Here is a 26,362-nt window from a genome sequence, read left to right as displayed (position 1 = left end):
GAACATCATACTGGCATTAGTGGGATGAGATGGACCAGCTTTGGTCACTTTGAATCAGTTGATCCTATGATACACTATGAAGGGAATAAAAAGCAGAGGAACAATAGTGTTGTGTTCATAGTAAAAAAAGTCAATTTCAAGTTCTATCCTGAAATACAGTATGATGAGTGTTAGGATAATATTCATACACATACAAGAAAGACATGTTAACACGACTATTAATCAAATATACACTTCTGCATCTAGAGCCAAAGAGGAAGAAATTGAGAAGTTTTACCAAATCTTGCAGTCCAAAATTGACTGAACGTGCAATCAGGATGCATTAAAAATAATTGGTGACTGGAATACAAAAGTGGGAAACAGTGAAGGAGTAGTAGCTGGAAAATACAGGCTTGGTGATAGAAATGATGCTGGAAATAGGATGATTATATTTTGTATTTATTATGATGTATTCATTGCACATACCTTTTTTTAAAACACAATGACTTTACATATGGATCTCACCTGATGGGCTGCATAGGAATCAGATTGACTATATTTGTGGAAGAAGTCATTGGAGAAGCTCAATATCAGCAGTGAAAACTAGTTAAGGTGGTGGTGGTTCAGATCATCAATTACTTCTATGCAAGTAAGATATGATTTTAAATCAATTCCATCTGAATTTCAAGATCATTTTAAGAATAGGTTTAAGGCATTGAACACCAGTGATTAAAGACCAGATGAGTTGTGGGATAATATCAAGGGTATCGTCTATGAGAAAGGTAAAAGGTCATTACAAAAACATAGGAGAAAGAAAAAAACCAAAACGGATGCCAGAAGAGACTCTGAAGATTGCACTGGAGCATCGAGAAGCCAAAACAAAAGGAAAACATGTCTTAAGTGAAAGAGCTGAACAGAAGATTTCAAAGGGCAGCTCAGGAGGACAAAGCAAAGTATTATAATGGAATGTGCAGAGAGCTGGATTTGGAGAATAAAAAGAGAAGAACTCGTCTGCATTCCTCAAGAGGAAAGAACTGAAAAACAAATTTAAGCCTTGTGTCACAATATTGAAAGATCTTATGGGCAATATATTGAATGACCCGGAAAGCATCAAAAGAAGATGGAGAATCACTGTATCAGAGAAAATTGATTGCCACTGAAAAATTTCAGAAAGTACTGTACGAACAAGAGCAAATGGTAATGAAGGAGGAAGTAGAAGCTGCATTGAGAGCATTGACAAAAAATAAGGCCCCAGAATCGATGAGATACTATAGATTATTATTTCGGTTAATTGATGCAGCCTTGGATGCATTCACCAATCTGTGTCAGGAAATTTGGAGGATGGCTATCTGGCCAACAGATTAGAAGAGGTCCATATTTGTTTCCATTCACAAGAAAGGTGATCCAATTGAATGGAAACTGTTGAACAATATCATTACTATTACATGCGAGAAAAATACTACTGAAGAGCATTCAAAAACAGCTGGAACAGTACATAGATAGAGAACTTCCAAAAGTTCAACATTGATTTAGAAGAGGTACCAGGGATGTAATTGTTGATGTCGGGTGGATCCTTGCTGAAAGTAAAGAATATCAAAATAATGTGTATTTATGCTTTATTGATTATGCAAAGGCATTTGACTGTGTGGCTCATAATAAGTTGTGACTAACATTGAAAAGAATGGGCATTCCAGAGCACTTAATTGTGCTCCTGCGGAACCTGTACTTGGACCAGGAGGCTGTCGTGCAAACAGAGCAGGGGAACATAGCATGGTTTAAAATTGAGAAGGGAGTATGTCAGGGTTGTATTCTCTGTCTCTATACCTATTCAATCTGTAGGCTGAGCAAATTATTCAAAGCTGTAGTCTATGAAGAGGAGTGTGGCATCAGGATTGGAAGGAGACTCATCAATAACCTATGTTATGCAAATGATACAACCTTGCTTGCTGAAGGTGAGGAAAACTTGAAACTTCTTTTGCAGAAGATCAAGGAATGCAACCTTCAATATGGATTGCATCTCAGTATCAAGAAAACAAAGATTCTTAACCACTGGATCAGTAGGCAGTGTCATGATGGGTGGAGAGGAGATTGAAACTGTCAACAGCTTCATCGTGGTTGGATCCACAATTGTATTGGATTTTAATTGATCCACAATTGGATCCCTTGGTACCAGCATTCAGGGAATGCCCTGGGAAAACCTGCAGTTAGGGACTTCTCCAAATAATTAAGGATTAATGATGTCAGTTTGAGGACTAAGGTGTGTTAGATTCAGGACATGGTCTTTCCAATCACTTGCTTTGCATCTGAGAACTGAACAGTCAGTAAGGATGATAGAAAAAGAATCAGTGACTTTGAGCTGTGGTGTTGGAGAAGAGCATTGAACTTCCCAGGGATGGCCACAAGAACAAACAGATAAATCTTGGAGAGGGTGTAGCTGTAGTGTTCTTTGGAGGCAGGAATGATGACACTTTGGGCATATTACTAAGAGGGGCTATTCCTTGGAGAAGGACATGATGCTGTGAAGGGTGCAGGGTTGGCGAAGGAGAGGAAGAGCCTCAACTAGGTGTATTAACACGGTAACTTTTGCAGTGGGCTCTGTGTGTCAGGAAGTGAGAGGATGTCTCAGGATAAAATTGGGTTCAGATCTTTTGTTCATAGCATCGCTATGAGTCATACTCGACTAGAAGGCACCAGACAACAGCAGCATGATTAACCACCCTCCTTCACCCTGCCCATCCTTAACCGTTTGCTCCCCTCCCCTTAAATCCTCAAACTCATTCTACAGTAATGTTCTCATACAGCATTTGTCCTTATAGGACTAAGTTAGTTCACTTGGCATAATGCTCTCCAGTCCCTCCCAAGTTAGGTAGTGATTTACAAAATCATTATTCCTGCGTGCTGCATAATATTTCACTGTGTGAATTTACCATAGTTTCTCAATCCACTCTATGGTGGTTAGACTTCTATTTATGTTCTTGTGATGGTGATTAATACTGTTAAGAACATTGGTGTACAAGTCTCCATTTGTGTCTCAGTTCTCATTGTCTTGGAGTATATTCCAAGCAGTGTAATAGGTGGATCATACAGAATTTCTGTGTTTAGCTTTCTGAGGAAACGCCTAAATGCCTTCTAGAGTGGTTGTACCATTTACAATCCCACCAACAGTGTATAAGAGTTTTTACATTACCACATCCTCTCCTCTTTATTACTTGGTGTCTTGTTAAACTTTGTGCTCCTGGAGTGAGATGGTATCTCATAGTGGTTTTGATTTACATATCTTTTATTGCCAGTTATTTGAAGCATTTCTTCATGTGTCTGTTCGCCATCCAGATATTTTCCTCAGTGAAAATTTTTCCATGTCTTTTGCCCATTTTGTAATCGTGTTGTTAGTCTTTTTTCTTGTGGAGGCCCTGTAGGATTTTGTAAACTGTTGATATAAGACACTTGTCTGAAATGGTATTGCCAAGTGTTGTTTTGTATCATCTGCATAACACAGATTGTTGATAAGTCTTCCTCCAATCCTGATGCCACATTTATCCTCATACAGCTCAGCCTCCTGGATGAATCTGCATATGGATTGAAAAGGTATGGAGATAGGGCACTTCCCTGGCGTACACCCTTCTCAGTTTTGAACCATGCAGCCTTCCCTTGCTCAGTTCTGACGACTGCCTCCTGGTCCAAGTACAGGTTTCTCATAAGCACGCTCAGGTGTTCTGGGATTCCCATTCTTCTCAGAGTTGGCCACAGACTGTTGTAGTCCATAGAGTCAAACACCATTGCATCGTCAGTGAAACAAAGATAGACATTCCTCTGATGCTTTCAGCTAAGATCCATCTAAGACTAGCTACAGTATCCCTAGTACCACGACCCTTTCTAAACCCAACCAGCACTTCTAGTAGTTCTCTGACCACAGATAGCTAGCTGGGTCTAATTCTGGGTTCTCAGTTGTACCAGCACCGAGCTGTTTTGGTTACTACTTCAGTGTAGTAGGTTTTGAAGTTAGGGAGTGCTATGCTTCCCACTTAATTTTTGTTTTTTAGAAGTGCTTTGCTTATTATTCTGGGTCTCTTTTCTCTCAATAAAATTGACAGTTACCCTTTCAATCTCTTTGAGAAATGAATTTGGTATCTGTATTGGGATTGGGTTAAACACATACTTTGCTTTTACTAGGATTGTTATTTTCACAATTTGAGTCTTCCTATATATGAACATATTTGAGCTTTGAATACACACACACACACACACACACATGAATATTTGAGCTTTGATGTTGGAGAAGGGTGCTGAGGATGCCATGGCTGCTGAGAAAACAAACAGATTCATCCTGGAGAGGGTTAAACCGGGCTGCTCCTTGGAGGCAAGGATTCTGAGGCTTCGTCTGACATACTTTGGTCATGTTATAAGGAGTGACCGGTTCTTGGAGAGGGACATCATGGGAGGGTGGTGGGCAGGTGCAGGAGGGGAAGGCCCTCTGGGAGATGGATTGATTCAGTGACTGTGGCACAGGACAGAGCAGAGTTTAGAGTTGTTGTACATAGGGTCGCTATGAGTCACAAGCGACCTGGCAGCACATAACAACATATATGAACAGGGAACATTTCCCCATTTATTTTTATTGTGTTTTATTGTATTTTTTACTTTTATTGTGTCTTGCGGAAATGTATCTTTTAATTTTCTTTATATAGGTCTTTGTGTCTCTAGTTAGATTCACTCCCAAGTATCTCAATTTGTGTTTGGCTATTGTAAATGGTAGTTCTTTTATTTCTTTCTCTAAGTTCTGCTACTCCACTAAATTGGTCTATTAGCTCTAACAGTTTTTTTTTTTCTTTTTTGTTGAGTCCTTGGGGTTTTGTGTGTACTCTATCATGTCATCTGCATATAGTGACATTTTAACCATCTTTTTGCTGATCTGGATGCTTTCTATTTTTTTCTTATGTTGTATTGCCCCAGCAAGTACCTCTGATACAATATTGAATAGAGGAGTGATAGTGACATTCTAACCTGGTCCCTGTTCCTGGTTCCTGGCAGGAACCCTAACCTGGTTCCTGGCAAGGAAAATGCTCCTCCCCCGATTTGAGAATGATACTGGCTCTTGGTTTTGCTTATATGCTATTCACTATTTTGAGGAAATTCTCTTCTATTCCAGTTTTGCTGAGGGTCTTTATCAGGAACGGGTATTGGATTTTGTCAAATGCCTTTTCTGCATCAATTGCTAAGATCATATGGTTCGTTATTTGTTAATGTGGTGAATTATTACATTGATGTTTTTCTTATGTTGAACCATCTTTGCATACCTATTATGAATAATTTCACTTGGTCATGAAAAATTTTTTTTAATGTGCTTTTGGATTTTATAGGCTAGGATTTTGTTAAGGATTTTTGCATCTGTATTCATGAAAGATATTGGTCTGTAGTTTTCTTTCTTGGTAATGTCTTTGCCTGATTTCAGTATTAGGGTTATGCTTTGCTTCATAGAATGACTCTGGGAGTGTTCTTTCTTTTTCTGTTTTTTGAAATAATATAAGTAGAATTGGTGCTAGATCTTCTCTGAATGTTTAGTAGAATTCAGTTGTGAAACTATCTAGTCTAGAACTTTTCTTATGGGGAGGTCTTTTTATGACCTGATCTATTTCTTCTTTTGTGATAGGTCTGTTCAAGTGTTCTACATCTGCCTGGGTCAATCTGGATAGGATAGGGAAGGTGTCGGTTTGCTCAGTCCCAAGGGTGGTGGGCTGGTCTCTCTGCAGAGCCTCCACAGTTCCCTGGAGCTGGGGTGGATGGGGATGTGGAATCACTCACTAACCTGAATGGGGAACAAGCTTATTGTTTATTTTTAAACATTAACATTGTGTGATAATGTTAAACATTTTAAATGTCTTTTTTTCTTGTTGATAACATACATACATACATACATACATACATACATGATAGTACTTGTGGGACCCACTAAGGGTTGTGATAAGTACTAATAAACTTAGTTACCCTTTGCATGCTGATTTTTTTTTTAAGTTAGAGTCAGTTTTTCAAATTCACCAGGAAAGATTGGTCGACAGTCTCCTCCCATGAAGATGTACAGCCTCGTAAACGTGATAGAGGGTATCTGTCTGAAACAACTTGACTGAATTATTTCATTTGGTTTATATTTGACAAAATGTCTGCCATTAGTTTGAGAAATCATCCTAGTTGTGTCGTTTCAGCAGGAAAAAACTTGTTTCCCTCTTATTACCTTGTTGTTATGTGCCATTGAGTTGCTTGCAACTCAGTAGTGACCCAATGTGCAACAGCTCTGAACCCTGCTCTGTCCTCCTGAGCCAACCTTATTGTCTCTTATACACCTACTGCCATTACTCCAGTCATGGAGTAAATCCATCTCATTGAGGGTTTTCTTCTCTTGCACTGTTGCATCACCCTCTCAAGCATGATGCCCCTCTCTGTGGATTGATCCGTCCTTGGAACATGCCAATGTATTTTAGATGAAGCTTTGAAATCTTTTCTTCCAAGGAGCAGCCTCATTTCACCCACTTTAGGATGAATCTGTTAGATATCTTAGCAGTCTATGGTATATTCAATACTCTTCTCCAGCACCACAACTCAAAAGACATTAATTTGTCTTCGGTTATCCCAGTCATTGTCTAGCTTTCTGATGCATAGAAGCAGTTGGGAACACTGTGGCCTGGATCAGGCACACCTTAGTCTCCAGACTGACTTCGCTGCTCTTCAGTACTCTGGAAATATCTCTGACAGCAGACTATCCCAATTTAATTCATCTTTTTATTTCTTGACTGCTGGTACCAAGAGTGTTGACTGTGGAACCAATCAAAAATGGAAGTTAACAATTTCTGTCTCTTCATCTTCTGTCACAATGCTGCCAATCAGTCTTGGCCCGGTGGTCAGAATCTTTGTTTTCTTGATGTTGGGCTTTAACCCCTGTTGAAGGCTACAGTCCTTGACCTTCTGCAGCAAGCACTTCAGGTCCTCCTTAGTTTCAGCAAGCAGGGTTGTGTCATCTGCATAACGCAGGTTGTTGACTCCTCCACCAATTTTGATGTCACATTCCTCCTCGTATAGCCCAGCGTCTCGGATGATCTGTGTTCTGCATACAGATTGAAAAGGACTGGAGACAAAATACATCTCTGACGGACACCCTTCTTGATTATGAACCATGTAGTGTCTCCTTGCTCTGTTCTGACTGCTTCTTGGTCCAAGTAAAGGTTTTGCATTAGCACAATCAAATGTTCTAGGATTCCCATTCTTCTCAGAGTCAGCCACAGCTTGTTGTGATCCACACAGTTAAAAACTTTTGCATGACATTAATTTTCCTTAATTGTGTAGTGAGGTCCAAAACACAGATGCTGCTTGACTGCAGCCTGAATGATAATGTATATAGTGTGAAGAAAAATATATGTGTGTTTCATTGTCAGTCTTGGCACTTTTATGGAAAATGTTTTTCATCCTTGACAAAAAGTTTATTGGGCATAAGCTGTCAGACTCTTGAGGCATAATTTTCTCCCTGGCAACTGACTAGAGAATCAAGTCAGATTGAAGGAAGTAAAAGTTGGTCTCCTGTCCGGTGCAAATGCTGACAACTTCAGAGGAATATATCAGGACACAGCAATTGTAGTTACTGTTTCAGGTAAAGTTTGAGAGGTAGGCAGGAACCTGAGTTGCTAGTATAAAGACTTCATAGAGCTTTGTCTGAGAGAGATTGCATTTTAATTTGTCTGGTCTGGTTAGTGTGGTTTTAACCAGATTTGGATCATGAGCTTTATCTTACATATGGGCGCTTTAATTTTTCAGAGAAAAAAATAAAAGACAAATATTTCTGGGTATGTGATTTCAAAAAGTGTTGATAACAGGACTCTGGAAAAGCATTAGCAGTGAAACATTTTAAGTTTTCATATTAGTGTAATCACTTTCTTCATTAAGCCTAACAAGACTTAAGCTGATTTCTTTCAAATTCTTTTGAGTTTTGGCATCGTATTTGTTAGTGATGTTGGCTTTTTATTGCCATCTTGATAAATTTTCATCCTCTTTTCAGTCATCTTTGTGGAGCTCTCTTTTTATGTGAACTTCTGAATAGCAAGGTCTCCTGTATAAGTCTTTTTGGTCCATCTAGTTCCTACCCTTCATATGTTCTTGAGGATGTGATTAATTTAAAAATGTTTTGTTATTGACCCCTGTTTCTCTGTTCTCACCATCTAATCCATTTTCTCTTGCTCTTCATTTGACTTGAGAAATAAAAGCAAAATATAAATTCAAAAAAATCATTAACTGGTTGTCATACATGTGTTTTATGTCCTGAAGTTAAACTCTAAGTCTCTAGGGTAGGAGCTATATTTTCTTAGACTTAGGATGTGTCAAGGATGCTGTCTGCTTCTGGATCACTACCCTGGTGTGAGCATATGCTGCTTTGTAAAACCTTGAGTTCTGATTTAGGCTTTTTTAGAAAGTGAGGAAAAGAGGGTACAATTAAATTCTAATGTTTCTTGTCAATTTTGCCATTTTCCCCCTCGACTTCTTTTTAATTTTTTCTTGTTAAACTTGCAAAAATAAGTGACACTAACAAGGATAATAATAACTTTAACTTACAGTGGATAGATAGTATTCCTGCCTTAATATATTTATATAGTGTCAATGAGGAAGTTATTATAGGTATTAAAATTTTGGCTTTGGTTTGACATCCACCATGATGTTGCAGTAATGTCATTTCAACTGGTTAATTTCTTAAGAAAGTGATTCCAAGTTGAAGTACATGTTATGCATTTATTTGAATGTGTAATCAGGAAGTAAGTGCCTCTCTTTAGAGTGTTTCTGAATAGCAGCAGGGCACACTTGAATTAGTAAGGAAAATGAGAACATGAATATGTGTGGTACTCTATTTTAACTTTTTGTTTTGGATCCATCCTGTCAAGTGGAAAAAATAAAAATTTAAAAGTTCTTTCACCCCATGGGACTGAGGAGAAGGTGGATTGAGATATCTATTGTTTTCTGGGTGCTGTTTTATTCAGATGGGTTTATAGTATTGAAATAACTTAATATCAAATGCTTATTTCCTGAATTGACTTTGAAATGAAAAACTGCTTTTTAAATTGTGATACCCCACAAAGTTATTTTAAAGCATCTCTGGGATAATTATATGAATTAATTTCAGTTTCTCAGCAATTATGGAGAGGTTATCCTCTCCATGGTTGTCCATGGTTTTTTCCATATCCCTTTGTACCAGTCAGTGTATGGAACTTTGCAACTCTTTGGACACTTTATATTAAATAACATATGTGGAAAACTAAAGTCTTTAGTGTTGTATTGGCCAAAGTTTTATTTACTTTATAGATTTTTAAAAGAAATTTGACAATGCTAGTTTTTTTTACTTTGAAGTCTGAAAGCTGCCAGGTTAACAGGTATAATGTAGAATAGCTGTCTGAGAAGAAAAAGGGAATTTTACACATATAAAGAATGTTGAGGTGGGAGAGCAAAATGACTAGAGCAAAATAACTCAGGAAATCAATGGGAGAAGGGGATTAAAAGTCAGTGTATGGCTGTGAAATAGATACTAAAACAAATAGATAATATGACTGCATTTAAATGACTTTACTCTTGACCTCAAAGCATCTGTCGTTTTTATAGAGCAGTCTGTTTGCTGGTCCACAAAAGCATTTCCAGGTGAATGTCTTAAAGTAACTTTACTCTTTTGGGTTTCACCATTGATTACAGACAACATGCTGTCATAAAATGTTCTCTTTAACAAAATAGATTGGATCCTATCTGAACCTCTTCTACAGTAACTAAAAATGAAGATAGTGAAATTAGACTGTAAATGTTGCGTTGGGTATGGCTCTTGCAGCAACCCTATGAACAACAAATTTGAACTCTATGAGCAATGCATCTAAACCCTGTTTTGTCTTGTGCCACCCTCACAGTCTCTGACATACTCAAGCCCATTGCTGTAGCACTGTGTCAGTCTCCTTGATTGAAGATCTTGCTCTCCTTTGCTGTTCGTCTACCTTTCCAAGCATAATGTCCCTCTCCAGGGAATAACTAGCAACATAACAAGCTCCTAGCAACTTGTCCAAAGTATTTCAGACAAAGCTTCATCGTCTTTGCCTCCAAAAAGCACCCTCTCTAAGACATAGCTGTTTTTTCTTTTGTCAGTCCGTGAGAGAAATATTCAGTACTTGCTTCCCAACACTGCAGTCCAAAGGCATCAATTTTTCTTCTGTCATCCTTATTGTCCAGCTTTCAGGAGCATAGCAAGTGATTGGAAAGACTAATCTGAATCAGGAACACCATTGTTCTCAAATTAACATCATCACTCTTCAGTATTTTGAAAAAGTCCCTGACTGCTGACTCCTCCAGTGCAGGATTGCCTCCCGATATCCTAACTTCTGGTTCTCTGTGTAGATCCAAGTTAAGATGATGTTGTTGATAGTTAATCTCTCTCTAGCGGTAATCATATTACCAGTAAGTCCACTAGTGAGAATTTTTGTTCTCTTAATGTTGAGATGCAATCCATAAAGAAGGTGAAAGTGTTTGATCTTCTCCAGCAAGTGTTTCTAGTCCTCTTCACTTTCAGCAAACAAGATTGTGTCACCTGTGAACTGAAGATTAGGCATGAGTCTTTCTCTAGTCCTGCTGCCATGTTCTTATTCATAGAGTCCAGTTACTAAAAGAATTTGTTCAGAATACAGATTTGATTAAGTATGGAGATACTATACAACCCTGACACACACTTTTGTTAATTTTAAACCATGCAGGGTTCCCTTGCTCTGTTTGCACAACAACTTTTTGGTCTAGGTATGGTTTTCACTTGAGCACAATTAAGTGTATTGCAATTCTCATTCTTTTCAATGTTAGACAATGTTTTTTATGATCCACACAGTCAAACGCCTTTGCATAGTCAATAAAGAACAAATACATATTCTTACTGTATTTGCTTTCAGCGAGGATCCATCTGACATCAGTAGTGAGATCCCTTGTATCACAGCCTCTTCTAAATTCAGCTTGAACTTCTGGCTGTTCTGTATCTACATACTCTTCTGGCCATTTTTGAATGATCTTCAGTATTTTGCTACCATGTCATATTAATGATACTGCCAGATAATTTCCACATTCTGTTGGAACACCTTTTCTTGGGAGCGGAAACAAGTATGGATCTCTTCCAGTCAGGTGGCCAGGCAGCTGTCCTTTAAATTATATACTGGTGAGCATGTCCAGGGCTGCATCTGTCCTTTGAAACATGTCAATTTGTATCCTATTGGTTCCTGAGACCGTATTTTTTACCAGTGCCTTCACTGCAGCATGAACTTCTTCCTTTCTTACTAGTGGGTCTCTTGATAATATGATCTTTCCTGAAAGATTTCATTGTGGGCCAGTTCTTTTTGGTACAGTGATTCTATGTATTTCCTTCCTCTTCTTTTGATGCTTTCTAGATCATTCACTTTGAAAAACTGGACTCTATGAAGAAGAATGTGGCATCAAGACTCATCAGTAAACATATGTTATGGATATGACACAACCTTGCCTAAAGTGAGGAGGACTTGAAACACTTGTTGCAGAAGGTCAAAGAATAGAGCTTTCCATATGGATTGCATCTAAATGACAAGAAAACAAAAAAATCTTAACTACTGGAGACATGGGTAACACCATGATAGATGGAGAAAAGATTGAAACTGTCAACAACTTCATCTTACCTGGACACACAGTCCAACACCCTTGGTACCTGCGGTCATGAAATCAGGAGTTGTATTACATTGGGAAAAGTCGGCTGTCAGAAATCTCTCCTAATTATTACAGATGACTGAAGATGAATTGATGCTTTTGACTATGATTGATGTTGGAGAAGAGTACTGAACATCCCAGGCACTGCCAGAAGAACAAACAAATACATCTTGGTGAAAGTGCATCCAGAGTACTCTTTGGAGTCAAAGATGATAAAAGTTTCGCCTCACATATGTTGGGCAAGTTGTTAGGAGAGGCTGTTTCTTGGAGAGGGACATCATACTTGGAAAGGCAGAGGGTCAATGAAGGAGAGGAAGATCCTCAGTCAAGTGGATTGTTATAGTGACTGCCACAGTGGGCTCTAGTGTGTCATAAAGTGTGAGCATTGCACACAATAGGACAGGGTGCAGTTAGATCTTTTGTTCATATTGTAGCTATGGGTCATACTTGACTCGATGGTACCTAAAAGCAACAAAACCAACAGATCATTCAGTATTTTACCCATAGCATATCTCAGTATTGCAGCTTAATGCTTGAATTTTTTTTTTCAGTTCTTTTTGCTTGAAAAAGGTTGTTCTTTTTATTCTGTACTCCTAGGTCTCTGCATATTTCATTAAAATAGTTCTGCATTGTTTCTCTTCTGTTTGTTTTGGCTTCTTGATTCTCTAGTGCAATTTTCAAGGTTTCTTCTAACACCCTTTTTGGTTTTTTCTCCTCTGTGTTTATGCTGATCTTTTGCTCTCTTCATCGATGATCTTCTTGATGTCATCCACAACTCAACAAATCAGCAGTCTGCGTTATGAAGATGACACAGCCTTGCTTGCTGAAACTGAGGAAGACCGGAAGCGCTTGCTGCAGAAGGTCAAATGCTGCAGCCTTCCATATGGATTGAGGCTCAGTATCAAGAAGACAAAGATTCTCACCACTGGGCCATTGGCAGCGTCAGAATGGATGGTGAAGAGATTGAGATTGTTAGCAGCTTTAGTTTGCTTGGCTCCATAGTCAGCACTCTTGGTAGCAGCAGCCAGGAAATTAAAAGACGTATTTTGATGGGAAAGTCTGCTGTTAGCGATCTTTGCAGAGTACTGAAGAAAAATGTTCTCACTCTGGAGACCAATTGCACTTGATATAGGCCGTGGTCTTTGCATTCACTTGCTATGTGTCAGAGATCTGGACGATTATTAGGGAGGATAGAAGGAGAGCTGTGGTGCTGGAGAATTATATCGAATATACCATGGACTGCTAAGAAAATGAACAGGTTCAGCCTGGAGAGGGTTAAACTGGGATGCTCCTTGGAGGCAAGGATTCTGAATTTTTTACATACTTTGGACATTTTGCAAGGAGGGACTTGGAGAGGGACATCATTCTTGGAAGGGTGGAGGGACAGCGCAGGAGAGGAAGACTATGAGGTAGAGTGATTCACTGACTGGAATAGTGGGGGTGGGTTTGTTGGAGACAATGAGACTGGCACAGAACAGAACAGGGTTTAGAACATGCTGTTGTACATAGGGTCACTATTAGTCACAGGACAATCGATGGCACATAACAACAACAACATCCACAACTCACCTGGTGATCAATCATTGGTGTTCAATGTTTCAAACCTATTCTTAAGATTATTTTTAAATTCAGGTGGGATAGACTTAAGATCATATTTTTGTTCTTATACTTGATCTTAGCCAAAAGGCCAAGAAGCAATCATATTTTGGTTCTGGCTTGGTTTTGACTGCTGATAATGAGCTGCTGAAATTATTTCTTCCACAAATATAGTCAGTCTGGTTTCTGTTTTGTCTACCTGGTGATGTCCTTGTGTAAAGTTGCTGTTCGTGGTTCTTAAAAAAGGAATCTGTGATGAATAAATCATTAGATATAAAAAATTTGATCATTTTATTGTCAAGATGTTCTTACTTTCTCACTACCTTCCTTTCTTCACTGTTTCCAACATTTGCATCCAGTCACCAATTACCATTAACACATCTTGTTTGTATGTTTGGTCACCGCTCCCCTAGTTCTGCCTGCCAATCTGCACTCCCTCATTGTACTGTTTTCTGTCAAACTGACTGATGGATTTATTTACTATGTTATCATATTTTCTCTCCCACTAGAATGCAAGCTCCCTGGAACAGAGTGTTATAAACCTAGTTAGTTCATCTTTATCCCAAATACATAGACTAGTGTCCAATGTTTAGAAGGTACTTAGTAAAGATTTCTTGAAAGACAATATGAGTGCCTTTGAAGGTAGCAGTTGAGCACATGGATCCCTTACCAAACACAATTCGTTAATAACAGAATTGTAAAATACTACTAGAGATCATTGTTAACTTTTTGTATTCTTAGTGATTGCCATATGTTCATATCTGTCAAAATAAAGAAGAGTGCATTAGATTCAAGAAAATTTTTATTTTAAATGATAAAATTCTTTCTAAAAAAGAAATAGAAACACCATTTGATCCAGCAATCCCACTACTAAGTATATATTCTAAAGAAGTAAGAATTTTGAGAGGATAGATGCACACCCACCATTACATTCTTGTTTATAATTACCAAACTAGATAGTTGACATAATATTGTGTGGATAAATACTGAATGAAAAAATAAGTCATAAAAGGACAAATACTGTGTGAGACACATTCTTCACTCAGTGTCATAGTATTGGAACCAAGTCATAACTTACTAATGAGAGGCTGTGACTCACAGGTAAGGATATAGCTCATCAGAGCTGCTGGTGGGTTTGAACTGCCTTTGGGTTGGCAGTATAACTATATCCACTAGGCCACCAGAGCTCTCCTGTAAGATTGTTGTTGTTGTTATGTGCTGTGGAGTCACTTGTGACTCATAGCGAGCCTGTGTACAACAGCCCTAAACTCTGTCCTGTGCCAATCGCGCCATCTCTGATACACCCATCCCGATTATCCCAGTCACTGAATCAATCCACCTCATAGAGGGCCTTCCCCTCCTGCGCTGTCCCTCCACCCTACCAAGCATGATGTCCCTCTCCAAGGACCAGTCTCTCCTTACAACATGTCCAAAGTATGTTAGACGGAGCCTCAGAATCCTTGCCTCCAAGGAGCTACTCGGTTTAACCCTTTCTAGGATGAATCTGTTTGTTTTCCTAGAAGTCCATGGTACCCTCAATACTCTTCTCCAGCACCACAGCTTAAAGGCATCAATTCTCTTTCTATCCTCCTTGGTCATTGTCCAACTCTGATGCATAACAAGTGATAGCAAAGACCATGGCCTGTATCCGATGCACCTTAGTCTCCAGAGAGATACCATTGCTCTTCAGTACTTTGGAGAGGTCCCTAACAGCAGACTTTCCCATGGCAATGCGCCTTTTAATTTCCTGGGTACTGGTGCCAAGAGTGTTGACTGTGGAGCCAAGCAAACTAAAGCTGTGAACAATCTCAATCTCTTCACCATCCATCCTGATGCTGCCAATTGGTCCAGTGGTGAGAATCTTTGTCTTCTTGACGTTGAGCCTCAATCCATATTGGAAGCTGCAGTCCTTGACCCTCTGCAGCAAGCACTTCAGGTCCTCCTCAGTCCTGTAAGATTACTATTGTAAAACTTTAAAGAAAGATTTATACCCAGACTTGTTTTGGATGCTTGCTGGGGATGAAAATGAGGGGGAGGTAAAGATTAGTAAATAGATATAGGCATGTTAGGGTAGATGAAGGGAAAGGCAAGATCAGATAAAAATCTGGGAGAGGATCAACATAATTTCATTAAAGAGACAAAAGTGTGATTACATTATAGATAATATAATTAATGTTATGGAACAGTGATTATGAATGGTTGAATAAAAAACTGATTTGTAAACTTTCAGTCAAATTACAAGTAAGAAAAATATTTTAAGAAGCAGGAAGAAATGCATTACAGTTTCTTTTGACACATTATAATGAGAGGGTGTTCTTTGGAGGGGGACAGCATACTTAGAAAGGTGAAGGGCTAGCGTGAGGAACGAAGATTGTCAACAAGGTAGATTGATATAGTAACTGACAGTGGGATCAAGTATGTCGGGGATGGTAAGGATGGTGCACATACGACAGGGTTCAGATCTGTTGTTCATAAGGTTTCTTTGAATTGCACTTGAGAGCACCTACCAACCGCATGGTTGCTAACACTGAGAACAATGGAAATCCTAGAACACTTCATTGTGCTCATGCAAAACCTGTACATATAGATCCAGAAGCACTTATCTGTACAGAACAAGGGAATACTGCATGGTTTAAAATCAGGAAAATTGTATGCCAGGGTTATATTTTGTTCTCCATGCCTGTTTGTTCTGTATGCTAAGCAAATAATTTGAGAAACTGCACTGTATGATAAAGAATGTGGCATCAGGATTAGAGGAAGACTTATCAACAGCATAAAACCTGTGTTATATACACCCTTACTTCCTGGAAGTGTGAAGATGATATGAAACACTTGATGCAGAAGATTGAAGACTTAAATATGAATTACGTCTCAACATTAAGAAAACAAAAAGTGTAACCACTAGACCAATAGTGATAGATGATAGATGAAGGAAAGATTGAAGTAGTCAACAATTTCATCTTACTTGAATCCACAAACAACACTCATGAAAACAGCAACCAAGAAATAAAAGACTTGTCATATTGGAAAAATCTGTCAAGGACCTCTCAAAGAGCAAGGATGTCAGTTTTAGGGCAAATGTGTGTGTGATCCAAGCCATGATCCTTTCTATTACTTGCTGTGCATCTGAAAGTTGGACAGTGAATGAGGATGACAGAACTATTATTTGTTCCTTTACATTGTGTTGTTGGAGAAAAGTACCAAATATCCTGTGGAGTGCTAAAAAACCAAGTATAGCTAGAGGAAGTGCAACCAGAATGTTCCATAGCAGCAAGGATGGTGAAACTTGGTCTCACATACTCTGGGCATATTGTCAGGAGGGACCAGACCTTGGAAAAAAGCTATCATGCTGGGAAAAGTGGAGAGTCAGCATAAGAGAGAATTGACAGAGTGACTGTAACAGTGGGCTCAAGCATATTAGAGATGGTGAAGATGGCACAGGATAAGGCAATGTTCAGATGTGTTCGGAGGGTTGCTGTGAGTCATAGTTTACTTGATGGCACCTAGCAACAATATCTTTATGCTTAATGTACTCTCTCTTTCTAAGCCTGGTGACTATGAATCTGAGGGTAAATTAGGATTACACTTCCCCACCCCCAGGCTTATTTCTGCAACAAAAATTAATAGTCAAGTAATATTTGGTAAATCTTTTCAGAAATAGCTAGGCAGTGTTTTTGTTTTTTTTTTTTTTTTCATTCATTGAAGAAATAGGACAGTGAATGACCTTTTGACTTCAACCTTAAGGGAGAAAGGAATTGCTTTTATACAAATCCAAAGATAGTCACCATGTAGGTGCTGCCAGTACAACAGATGGACAAGACACACCTTAGTCTTCTGGTTATTAACACTTGTAAGAAGAGAGGAATGAAAGAACCCCCAGACAATCACTCATAACAGTGAAGTAATTTGATAATTTTTTTTTCTTCAGGCAGTGTTATAAATAGCCTGTTAGCATTGTTGAATGTGAGGATTGTATAGATTGAATAATCCTAGTAACTATAGCTAAATCTATTACACATTTTAAACTCATATTTCCTCTATTATATAGAGATGGAATGCATGTTCATTGTCATAATGCTTTAAGAAGTACTGACTACTGAATCAGATTGTAACCTAGTTATAATTTATTTGTATTTGACTTCCAATTTTCCCCTGTTGCTATTAAGAGGCCACATAATTAAAATTTTCCTTTGCTATTTAATATTTCATCATAAACCTTAACATTTTTTATATATACATTAACATCTGTATAGCTGTCACTAGTTAGGCTACCCAGTAACTTAATTACATAGGTGCTTATTGTGAAGTATTTGAGTTGTTGATAATATTTTACTATGAGAGAAAAGAGTTTTGCATGGTGGATCGTTGGACTGGTTAATGAAGTAGCATTCATCTACATAGTGTTTGCCAGATTTCTGTATCCCATGGGTGTGAGAGTAGATTGCATTAGATCTATCTTCTCACCCACTCAGTTGTGTGAATTGTTTGTTTTGGGTTTGTTTGTTTTTTTAAGAATACATTCTAGAAAAGTGTATTATTAGATCAAAAGGAAGAAGCATTTTAAGCCTGTTGCTATGTAGTGCCAAATTAGGAATGTTGTGCTTTCACTAGCCGTATAATGAAGATTTCTTTTCCTAAAGACATCTATAAAGCAATCAGAAGGAAACAAAAGTAAAACCTTTGAACTAAATTAATGCATGAAGTATTAACATTAGGGCTATTTTAATTTATAAGAATATGGACTACTTATTCAGGTGCCTTCTTGCTGAATTTGTGTTTTTATTCTAAAACAGGTGACTTAATGAAGGGTGCTGCAGGAGAGTTTGCGGATGATCCCTGCTCCTCTGTGAAGCGTGGCAACATGGTTCGAGCTGCTCGAGCTTTACTCTCTGCTGTTACCCGGCTGCTGATTTTGGCTGACATGGCAGATGTCTACAAATTACTAGTTCAGCTGAAAGTTGTAAGTACAAGTCCTATGGCTGTAATTTATTTTATCACAGTGAGGTAGCTGCTGGCCTTATTACAGCATTCCTTATGGTTTAGTGAGGTTTGAACTTGATTTACCTAAATGGGCCAGGAATGTTTTTGTGTAATTTCCACTTAATCCTCTAATTGAAGAATATATATATATATATGATGCTGACTTCACTGTGAGCCAAGCTGCCATGTTTCTAATGAAGAACTTGTAGCAAAGATATTGTTTTGACTCTGTCCCTTTTTGTAGTAATTATTAACTAGATTCTTGTACTAGTACAATTCCAAAGTTGAATTGATGTTGGGTGTGATCAGATTGATTCTGACTTATGGCAACCTTATGCAACAGAGTAGAATTGCCCCATAGGATTTTTTTTTCTTTTAAATCTGTAATCTTTATGGAAGGAACTCTGGTTCTGTAGTATATAATATATTTGTTGCTAAGCAGAAGATTGGCAGTTTAGATTCACCAGCTGTTGCTCTGCCGGAATAGGGTGAACAGTCTTCTCTCATAAAGACTTATAGCTTCAAAACCCAGATGGAGGGTCACTGTCAGTTGAAATTGACTGACTCAAGGGCTGTCTAAAGAGGAGAAGATGGGCCATGGAGTCACAGGGCCAGGAGCATCTCTCTGAAAGGGCCAGAGGGAATAAGAATGACATAGCCCCTCACTGCCCCAGAGTGGAAAGCAGATTAAGAATCTGTAGCTCAGCCCTGTAGAGCCCCATTAGCAACAAGAGGCTCGTTTATTCATTATTGACTCACAGACTTAGAGTTGTGGTACTGAGAATGGAGTTTATTAGGGAAATAAGTTGGAAAGTATCACCCAATACAGGTCTGATACAGTTCCAAGGCACAGTTGCTCAATTAGTCTAGCCTCTGGTTTCAGAGCCAAATTAAAATCCTGTTTCAGCAGTCAGTCAAACTCAAATCATCTAGCAAGCTTTACATCAGAGCACTTAGAAGTCAGCTTCTCCTTCAAATACCCAGCAGGAGGAGCCAAACCTTTAACGGTGGCTATCACAAATGCAGGAAGCCTCAGGTCACACCTTGCAAAAGTTTCTCCACAACAGTGCCACAGTCTCTCCACCACCAAAGTCACACTCTCACCAGAGTCTTGCTGTCATAGCCTTAACTCTTGCTACCCAGTGTGGAAAGCGTTCTTGAACTTAGCCTAATCCCACAGCTGTTAATGATTTGTAAGACCATATGTCTGCAGTGAAGGTAGCTGGAGATCAGAGGCTAAATGACAAAAAAAGTCAGCTTTTAGGCTAACACTACAATGGCATTCATGAGAATTCTTTATGAAAGCAGATTGCCAGATCTTTCTTCTGTGTCACTGATCTATCTTTTTTGGGGGGGCTTATATTTTATAGGTGGAAGATGGTATCTTGAAACTGAGGAATGCTGGCACTGAACAAGACTTAGGAATACAGTATAAAGCCCTAAAACCTGAAGTGGATAAGTTGAATATTATGGCAGCCAAAAGACAGCAGGTATAATCATGTTTTGGGGATATATTTAAACCAATTATGTTGTTATTTATTGAGAAAAATCCATTTACCCAAGGTTTTTGAAGGAATCATTGCTTCCTTCTGCCTATGGTTTCACATAATCAGTTAATCTAAGAGGCATCCTTTTACTATTTTTACTATTGTGCTATTAATAAAGCATGATTATTTTACTTTTATGTTGCTCTGTCATTGAAAGTGATGATAGTATCTGGAGAGGTGATAAGTCTTTTTGTTAGATGCATCTGAAGATTAAACTGAGTGGGTGGTGAAGTTAATTAACACGTAAAGAAACATAAAAACCTATTTAAACACCTTTGAATTACTTCTGTTTCAGAAAATATCTTCACTACTGTCCCAACTCTCTATTTTGTTACTTTTAAAATTGTTCTTAATCTTTGATAATTTATGCATTGTTATGAATCTGTTTTGTGTGCCACATGGAATTGTGTGCCTGTTTCTCCAAACTTTAATAGATTTTGGTTGTTTTACTCCTGGACTCCTTTGAAACCTTTTCACTGTTTTCTTGTGGGATGCTGTATACTTGTGGTTTCTGCTGTGCATATGCATATGTGAAATGTTCTGTTCCATATAACTTTAGTCCTGATTAAACTTAAGCTTTTAGATTTTATATTTTTTAAATCTAAAATGATGAATTCTTACCTTTTTACTCCAATTCAAATTCATTGCTGTGGAGTTGGACCTGATTCATAGCTGATCCTCCAGAAAGTTTCCAGGGCTATAAATCACATAGGAGGAGATTGCTCATTTTTGTCCAGTGGAACTGCTGGTGGGTACATACTACCAGAGAGGCTTGGTCTTTGGTTTAACAGTGCAGTTCCCTGTAAACTAGGCCAGTAGTTGTTATGAGCCATTGAGTTACCTGTGACTCATAGTGACCATATGTACAGTAACCCTAAACCCTGCTCTATCCTGTGCCAGTCGCATTGTCTCTGACATACTTACCCCCATCACCCCAGTCACTAAATCAATCCATCTCATCACGGGTCTTACTCTCTCGTGCTGTCCCTCCCAAGCATGATGTCCCTCTCCAAGGACTGGTCCCTCCTTGTAGCATGTCCAGAGTGTGTCAGACGAAGCTTCAGAATCCTTGCCTCCAAGAAGTAGCCTGATCTCACCCTCTCTAGGACGAACCTTTTTGTTCTCCTAGCCGTCCATGGTATATTCAGTACTCTTCTTCAGCACCACTGCTCAAAGGCCTCAAATCTATCATTTCTAGTCATTGTCCAGCTTTCTGATGTATAGCAAGTAATTACAAAGACTATGGCCTACATCAGGTACACTTTAGTCTCCAGACTGACATTGTTGCTCTTTAGTACTTTGGAGAGGTCTCTGACAGTACACTTTCCCCAGTGTAATTCGTACTTTGATTTTCTGGCTTCTGGTACCAAGAGTGTTGATTGTGGAGCCAGCAAACTGAAGCTGTTAATAATTTCAATCTCTTCCTCATCTATCACGGCCAGTATAAAACCTTGCACTACAGTTTACAGACAGTTTACAGAAAAACCTCGTTTTAAAATGACTTGAAAAATGGGAGATTTATCTTCTTACTAACTGGTAGTCCCAGTTGAGTGATTCCTGGGTTGTAGTCAGAACCTGAAGTTCTAGCTTCTTGTCTTTTTCCAGCATTGCCATTATATGTATCCTGTTACTAAACATTCACAGAACCTCTTGGCATGACTTTTGCACAAATCAACATGTCCAGTGGAAAAAAAGAAGCTATTTCTTATATGTTTCTGTCTTTGTAAATTAACAATTCAACCACCTTGCTGTGAATGTTACAACTCAAACAGTAGTGCAGTTTCACATAGAGCTTTGGAAGCACATAGGTGTCAAAAACACTCGCTTTGGAAATGTCCCTGACAGCAGCTGCCTTTACTATATTTCGGATTACGAACTTCTTAATTGCCTTGTCTTTGGGCATGCACCGGGCGCAGTTTGTGCAGCAAATAGGCTGCACATGGCTGTGGCCCTTTTTGGCACGACCATTGTTTCTCATTTTCTTCGTCATGTTGGAAGCCACCTTTTTTCTATTTTTAAGGAGTGCTTTGCTTATTCGGAGCTTCTTCCCATTCCAAATGAAACTGAAGATTACCTTTTCCATCTCGTCGAAGAATGGGATTGGTATTTGTATTGGGATGGCATTGAACATGTAAATTGCCTTTGGTAGTATTGCCATTTTCACAGTATTGAGTCTTCCTGTCCATGAGCAAGGGATATTCTTCCACTTCTCCAGGTCACTTTTAGTTTCTTGTAGTAATGTTTTGTAGTTTTCTTTGAATAGAACCTTTATGCTTCTGGTTATATTTACTCCCAAGTATTTAATCTTGTGACTCGCTATTGTGAAGGGAATTGTTTTTCTTAGCTCCGGCTCTGTATTCTCTTTTTCACTCTAGAGAAATCCAACTGATTTTTGTATGTTGATCTTGTATCATGTTACTTTGCTGAATTGGTTCACTGTGTCCAATCGTTTTCTTGATGAGTCTTTAGGGCTTTCTAAGTATACTATCATATCATCTGCATAGAGAGATAATTTTACCTTCTCTGTGCCAATTTGAATACTCCTTATTTCCTTCTCTTGTCTTACTGCTATCGCTAAGACTTCCAATACTATATTGAATAGGAGAGGTTATATTGGGATCCTTGCCTAGTTCCTGTTCTTAAAGGGAATGCCTTTAACCTCTCTCCATTGAGAACAATGTTGGCTCTCAGGTTTTCATAAATACTTGTTACTGCATTGAAGAAATGCCCCTCTAATCCTATTTTGTTGAGTGTTTTAATCAGGAAAGGGTGTTGGATTTTGTCAAAGGCCTTTTCTGCATCAGTTGATAGGATGATGTGGTTCTTGTTTTTTGCTTTGTTAATATTATGAATTACAGTAATTGTTTTTCTTATGTTGAACCATCCTTGCATACCTGTTATGAATCCCACTTGGTCATGATGAATTATTTCTTTGCTGTATTGTTGGATTCTTTTGGCCAGTATTCAGGATTTTTGCATCTGCGTTTATAAGAGATATTGCCATATTGTTTTCTATTTTGGTGGTATCCTTTCCTGGCTTTGGTATCTTATGTTTGCTTCATAGAATGAGTCTGGGAGAATTTAATCTTTTTCTATTTTCTGAAATAGTTTATGTAGAATTGGTGACAGTTCTTCTCTGAATGCTTGATAAAATTCACTTGTAAAACCGTCTGGTCCAGGGCTTTTTTGGGTTGGAAGCTGTTTTATTACCTTTTCAATTTCTTCTTTTGTAATGGGTTTGTTCAGATGTTCAATTTTGGTTTTTGTCCGCTTAGGTAATAACAATTTACGCCCTTAGTAGCATATTCATTGTGAGTTATGTAGCTTGCCCATTTCTCACTAATCATTGACTAGAGAAAATCAGGTACTTGACTCAGAGTAAACAGGATTTGTCTTTTGCCCTGGGATAGAATAGCCTTTCTGAGGACAGGAACACCCAAAAAGTTAAGAGGAAAATGAGGACATGGTGGGAGAAAGGTTTGATTTGGATTGGTGATCAAGGGGGGAGGCTTGTCACTATAGAAAATGTCCAGTATATACCAGCATCCTCTTTGGAAACTTCTGAGTAACTTTTATTCATTGTTATTTTCAATAATACATAATCTCTACTTCACAGGGTTCAGAAGATTAAATAATATATGGTAAGTGCTGATTATCTAGGACTGAGTAATTCTTCAGCAGTGGGCAATCAATGAATAGTTGCAGTTACTTCTGTTTCAAGCCATAGTGTTAAGTTTATATTACTTACAAGCTGCAATCAGATGGATTGTGAGCATTTAAAATCCTCATTTTTAATATTTTCAATACACACAATAATAAGATTTGGCATACTTCTTTAGTTCATTTATTTAGTACAAGCCCATTGTGCTTTTATTCATTTATTCTTTCCTTGACGTGTCTTGTTAACACATCACAAGTAGCTTATTTTTCTCTCATGGCTCTCAATACTATACTACTGGGTTCAGTAATTTGTTGTAGTGGCCACACAACTCATAGATAATACTCACATTTGCAAGGCTTTGTTAGGGAAGTAACAGGTTTCCGCTTAGGTTGGAAACACTTGGGATATAATTCTTCAGTAAGGGCAGTCTCTTCTCAGACATGCTTTACAGGTAGGCTTTTCTCTGACCCTCAACTTCATGGCTTTAGGCTCTGCCCCCTAAGGCATTTCAGGAAAGTTTACCTAGTTCTTTTTGTTGTGCTAGTTGTGTGTCACTCCCAGTCTGACAGTAAGCCTAGACGAAGGCTCTTGGCTCTGGCTCCATGGGTCACCAGGTCAAACTTGACTCTGTTTCACATTATCTCTGATCTCTGACACCACTAGTGCCATTGCTGCTGTTTCTCAGTTTTCCTCTGTCCTGTGCAAGAATTTCTGGCCAAGATAATGTGCTACAATTTTCTGTTACTTCTTTGTTGATGCTAATGAGATTCGTGTTACCTGCCTCTGACCCTGCCCAGTTTAAACCTGACTGGATAGAAAAGCTAACCCATCATCATGTTAGCAAGCCATATTTCTTTTTTGCATGTTTCTACTCGAAAGTTATTATTACATTGTTAGCAAGCTATTTCGTTTCCTTGTTGTTATGTGCTGATGAGTTGACTATGACTCATAGTGACTCTGTACACAATAGCCCTGAAGCAAGCCCTGTCTCTGAAACATCTCACTGTCTCTGACACATCTGCCCCTGTTTGCCCCAATCTCTGTTGTCAGTCTATCTCAACTAAATCTTCCTCTCCTGGCCTGACCCTCTACCCTTTGATGTATGATTTCTTTCTTCAAGGACTGGCTTCTCCTGAAGACATGTCAGAAGTGTATAAGATGGTGTTTCGAAAGGAGCAGTCTGGTTTTACTTGCTCTAGGACAAACCTGTTAGTTCTCTTGGGCATTCGTAGTATGTTCAATACCACAACCCAAAAGCATCATTTCTTCTTCTGTCATCCTTAGTCATTGTCCATCTCTCAGATGCATAGCAGGGAATTGAGAAGACCATGGCCTAGATCAGGCATCCCTTAGTCTCCAGACTGACATCGTTACTCCTTAGCACTCTGGAGAGGTCCCTGACCACAAGCAACTCATCTTTTGATTTCCTGACTGCTGGTGGGAAAGGTGTTTGTAGATCTGAGCAAGATGAAATTGTTAATAACCATAGTCTTCTCCATCCATCATGAGGCTGCCGATTGTCTCAGTGGTGACAATCTTTGCCCTATCTTATGCTATTGTCATCTCTGACAGACTCCAGCCCACCATTACAATCACTGTGTCAAGTCATCTCATTAAGAGTCTTCCCCTCCTTTGCTGAACCTGCACCTTCCCAAGTATGAGGTTCTTTTCCAAAGAGTGGAGCACTGGCCCTCCTAACATGCCCAAAGTATGTCAGATGAAGTTTCACTATCCTTGCCTCCAAGGAACATCCTAGCTGTACCTCTTTTTTGTCCTTTCGGCAGTCCATGGAATTACTCAGTACTATTTTTCTAGCACCACAATTCAAAGACATCAGTTCTTCTGTCTTCCCTATTAAGTGTCTGACTTTTCGATGCATAGCAAGTTGTTGAAAAGACCCATGACTTCAGTCAGGTGCATTTTAGTCTTCAGACAGAATTGTGGTAGAATTGATAACGCTTAACATCAGCAGACGCAACCTAGATATCAGGAAGTTCTAGTGGCTTAGTGGTAAGAAATTGTGCTGCCAACTCGGAGACACATGGTTCAAATCTACCAGTTGCTTCTTGGGGGAAGACTCTCTGAGGCATTCTCCTCCTGTTCAGTTTAAAGCCCTTAAAAACTCACTAGAGGGTCAGCTGTGAGTAATCTCCAACTTGATGACATACAGCAGCAACAATCTATGTACTGAGAGTTATGTCCACAATAGCTAGAAAAGTCTTTTGAATAGTCCACCACAGCACAGTCATTTTAGTTGTCATTTGACCTGATTTCTTTACCTTAACCTCAGAGAAAAGTCATTGAGTGAGCTGACTGTAGGATGCACACTGCTTTTTACAAAATGGCTTTTATGAAACAAACCTTGGTGTATATGCCTATAAATTAATGCTTCTCTTAGGAATAAAATTACCACTCATTTCATCTTAAGGGCCAGATTGGTGGAAACTTTATTCTCCATCTGAGTATTGTCCACTGAATTCCTCACTAACTGGTGATATTTTTCCTTATTTTGTGTTTCTGGAAGAATTCCTCTACTTCTGTATGTTTTAGACCCTGGAGGACATTGGCAGGAGGCTCTTTCTTTTTTCTTTTCTTTCCTTCCCTTTTCCCGTTCCCTTTCCCTTTCCTTCCCCTTTCCCTTCCCTTCCCTTTCCCTTTCCTTCGCCTTCCCCTTCCCTTTCCCCTAACCCTAACCCTTCCCCTTCCCTTTCCCCTTCCCCTAAACCTTCCCCCTAACCCTTCCCCCTAACCCTTCCCCCTAACCCTTCCCCTAACCCTTCCCCTAACCCTTCCCCTAACCCTTCCCCTAACCCTTCCCCCTAACCCTTCCCCTAACCCTTCCCCTAACCCTTCCCCTAACCCTTCCCCTAACCCTTCCCCTAAC

General features: G+C 38.9%; 1 protein-coding gene across 3 annotated transcripts in view; it reads left to right on the top strand.

Annotated features, from left to right (window-relative positions):
- CTNNA1 (catenin (cadherin-associated protein), alpha 1, 102kDa) overlaps positions 1–26,362 on the top strand; it is a 218,346-nt gene that overhangs the window by 20,694 nt on the left and 171,290 nt on the right. For 2 of the 3 annotated variants that reach the window (XM_006891184.1, XM_006891182.1), the window contains 2 exons: positions 18,084–18,250; positions 19,641–19,760. In XM_006891184.1, the coding sequence (XP_006891246.1) occupies positions 18,092–18,250; positions 19,641–19,760 (279 nt within the window). In that variant the 5' untranslated portion in view covers positions 18,084–18,091. The remainder of the gene's footprint in view (positions 1–18,083; positions 18,251–19,640; positions 19,761–26,362) is intronic. The other variant, XM_006891183.1, reaches the window with a different exon arrangement.

This window comes from Elephantulus edwardii, unplaced genomic scaffold (genome assembly GCF_000299155.1).
Source record: "Elephantulus edwardii isolate Elephantulus edwardi_28Jun2011 unplaced genomic scaffold, EleEdw1.0 scaffold00095, whole genome shotgun sequence".
In the NCBI taxonomy this organism is placed as follows: Eukaryota; Metazoa; Chordata; class Mammalia; order Macroscelidea; family Macroscelididae; genus Elephantulus; species Elephantulus edwardii.
The sequence above is the reverse complement of the archived record's forward strand: the minus strand, read 5'-3'. Positions and strand labels throughout refer to the sequence as shown.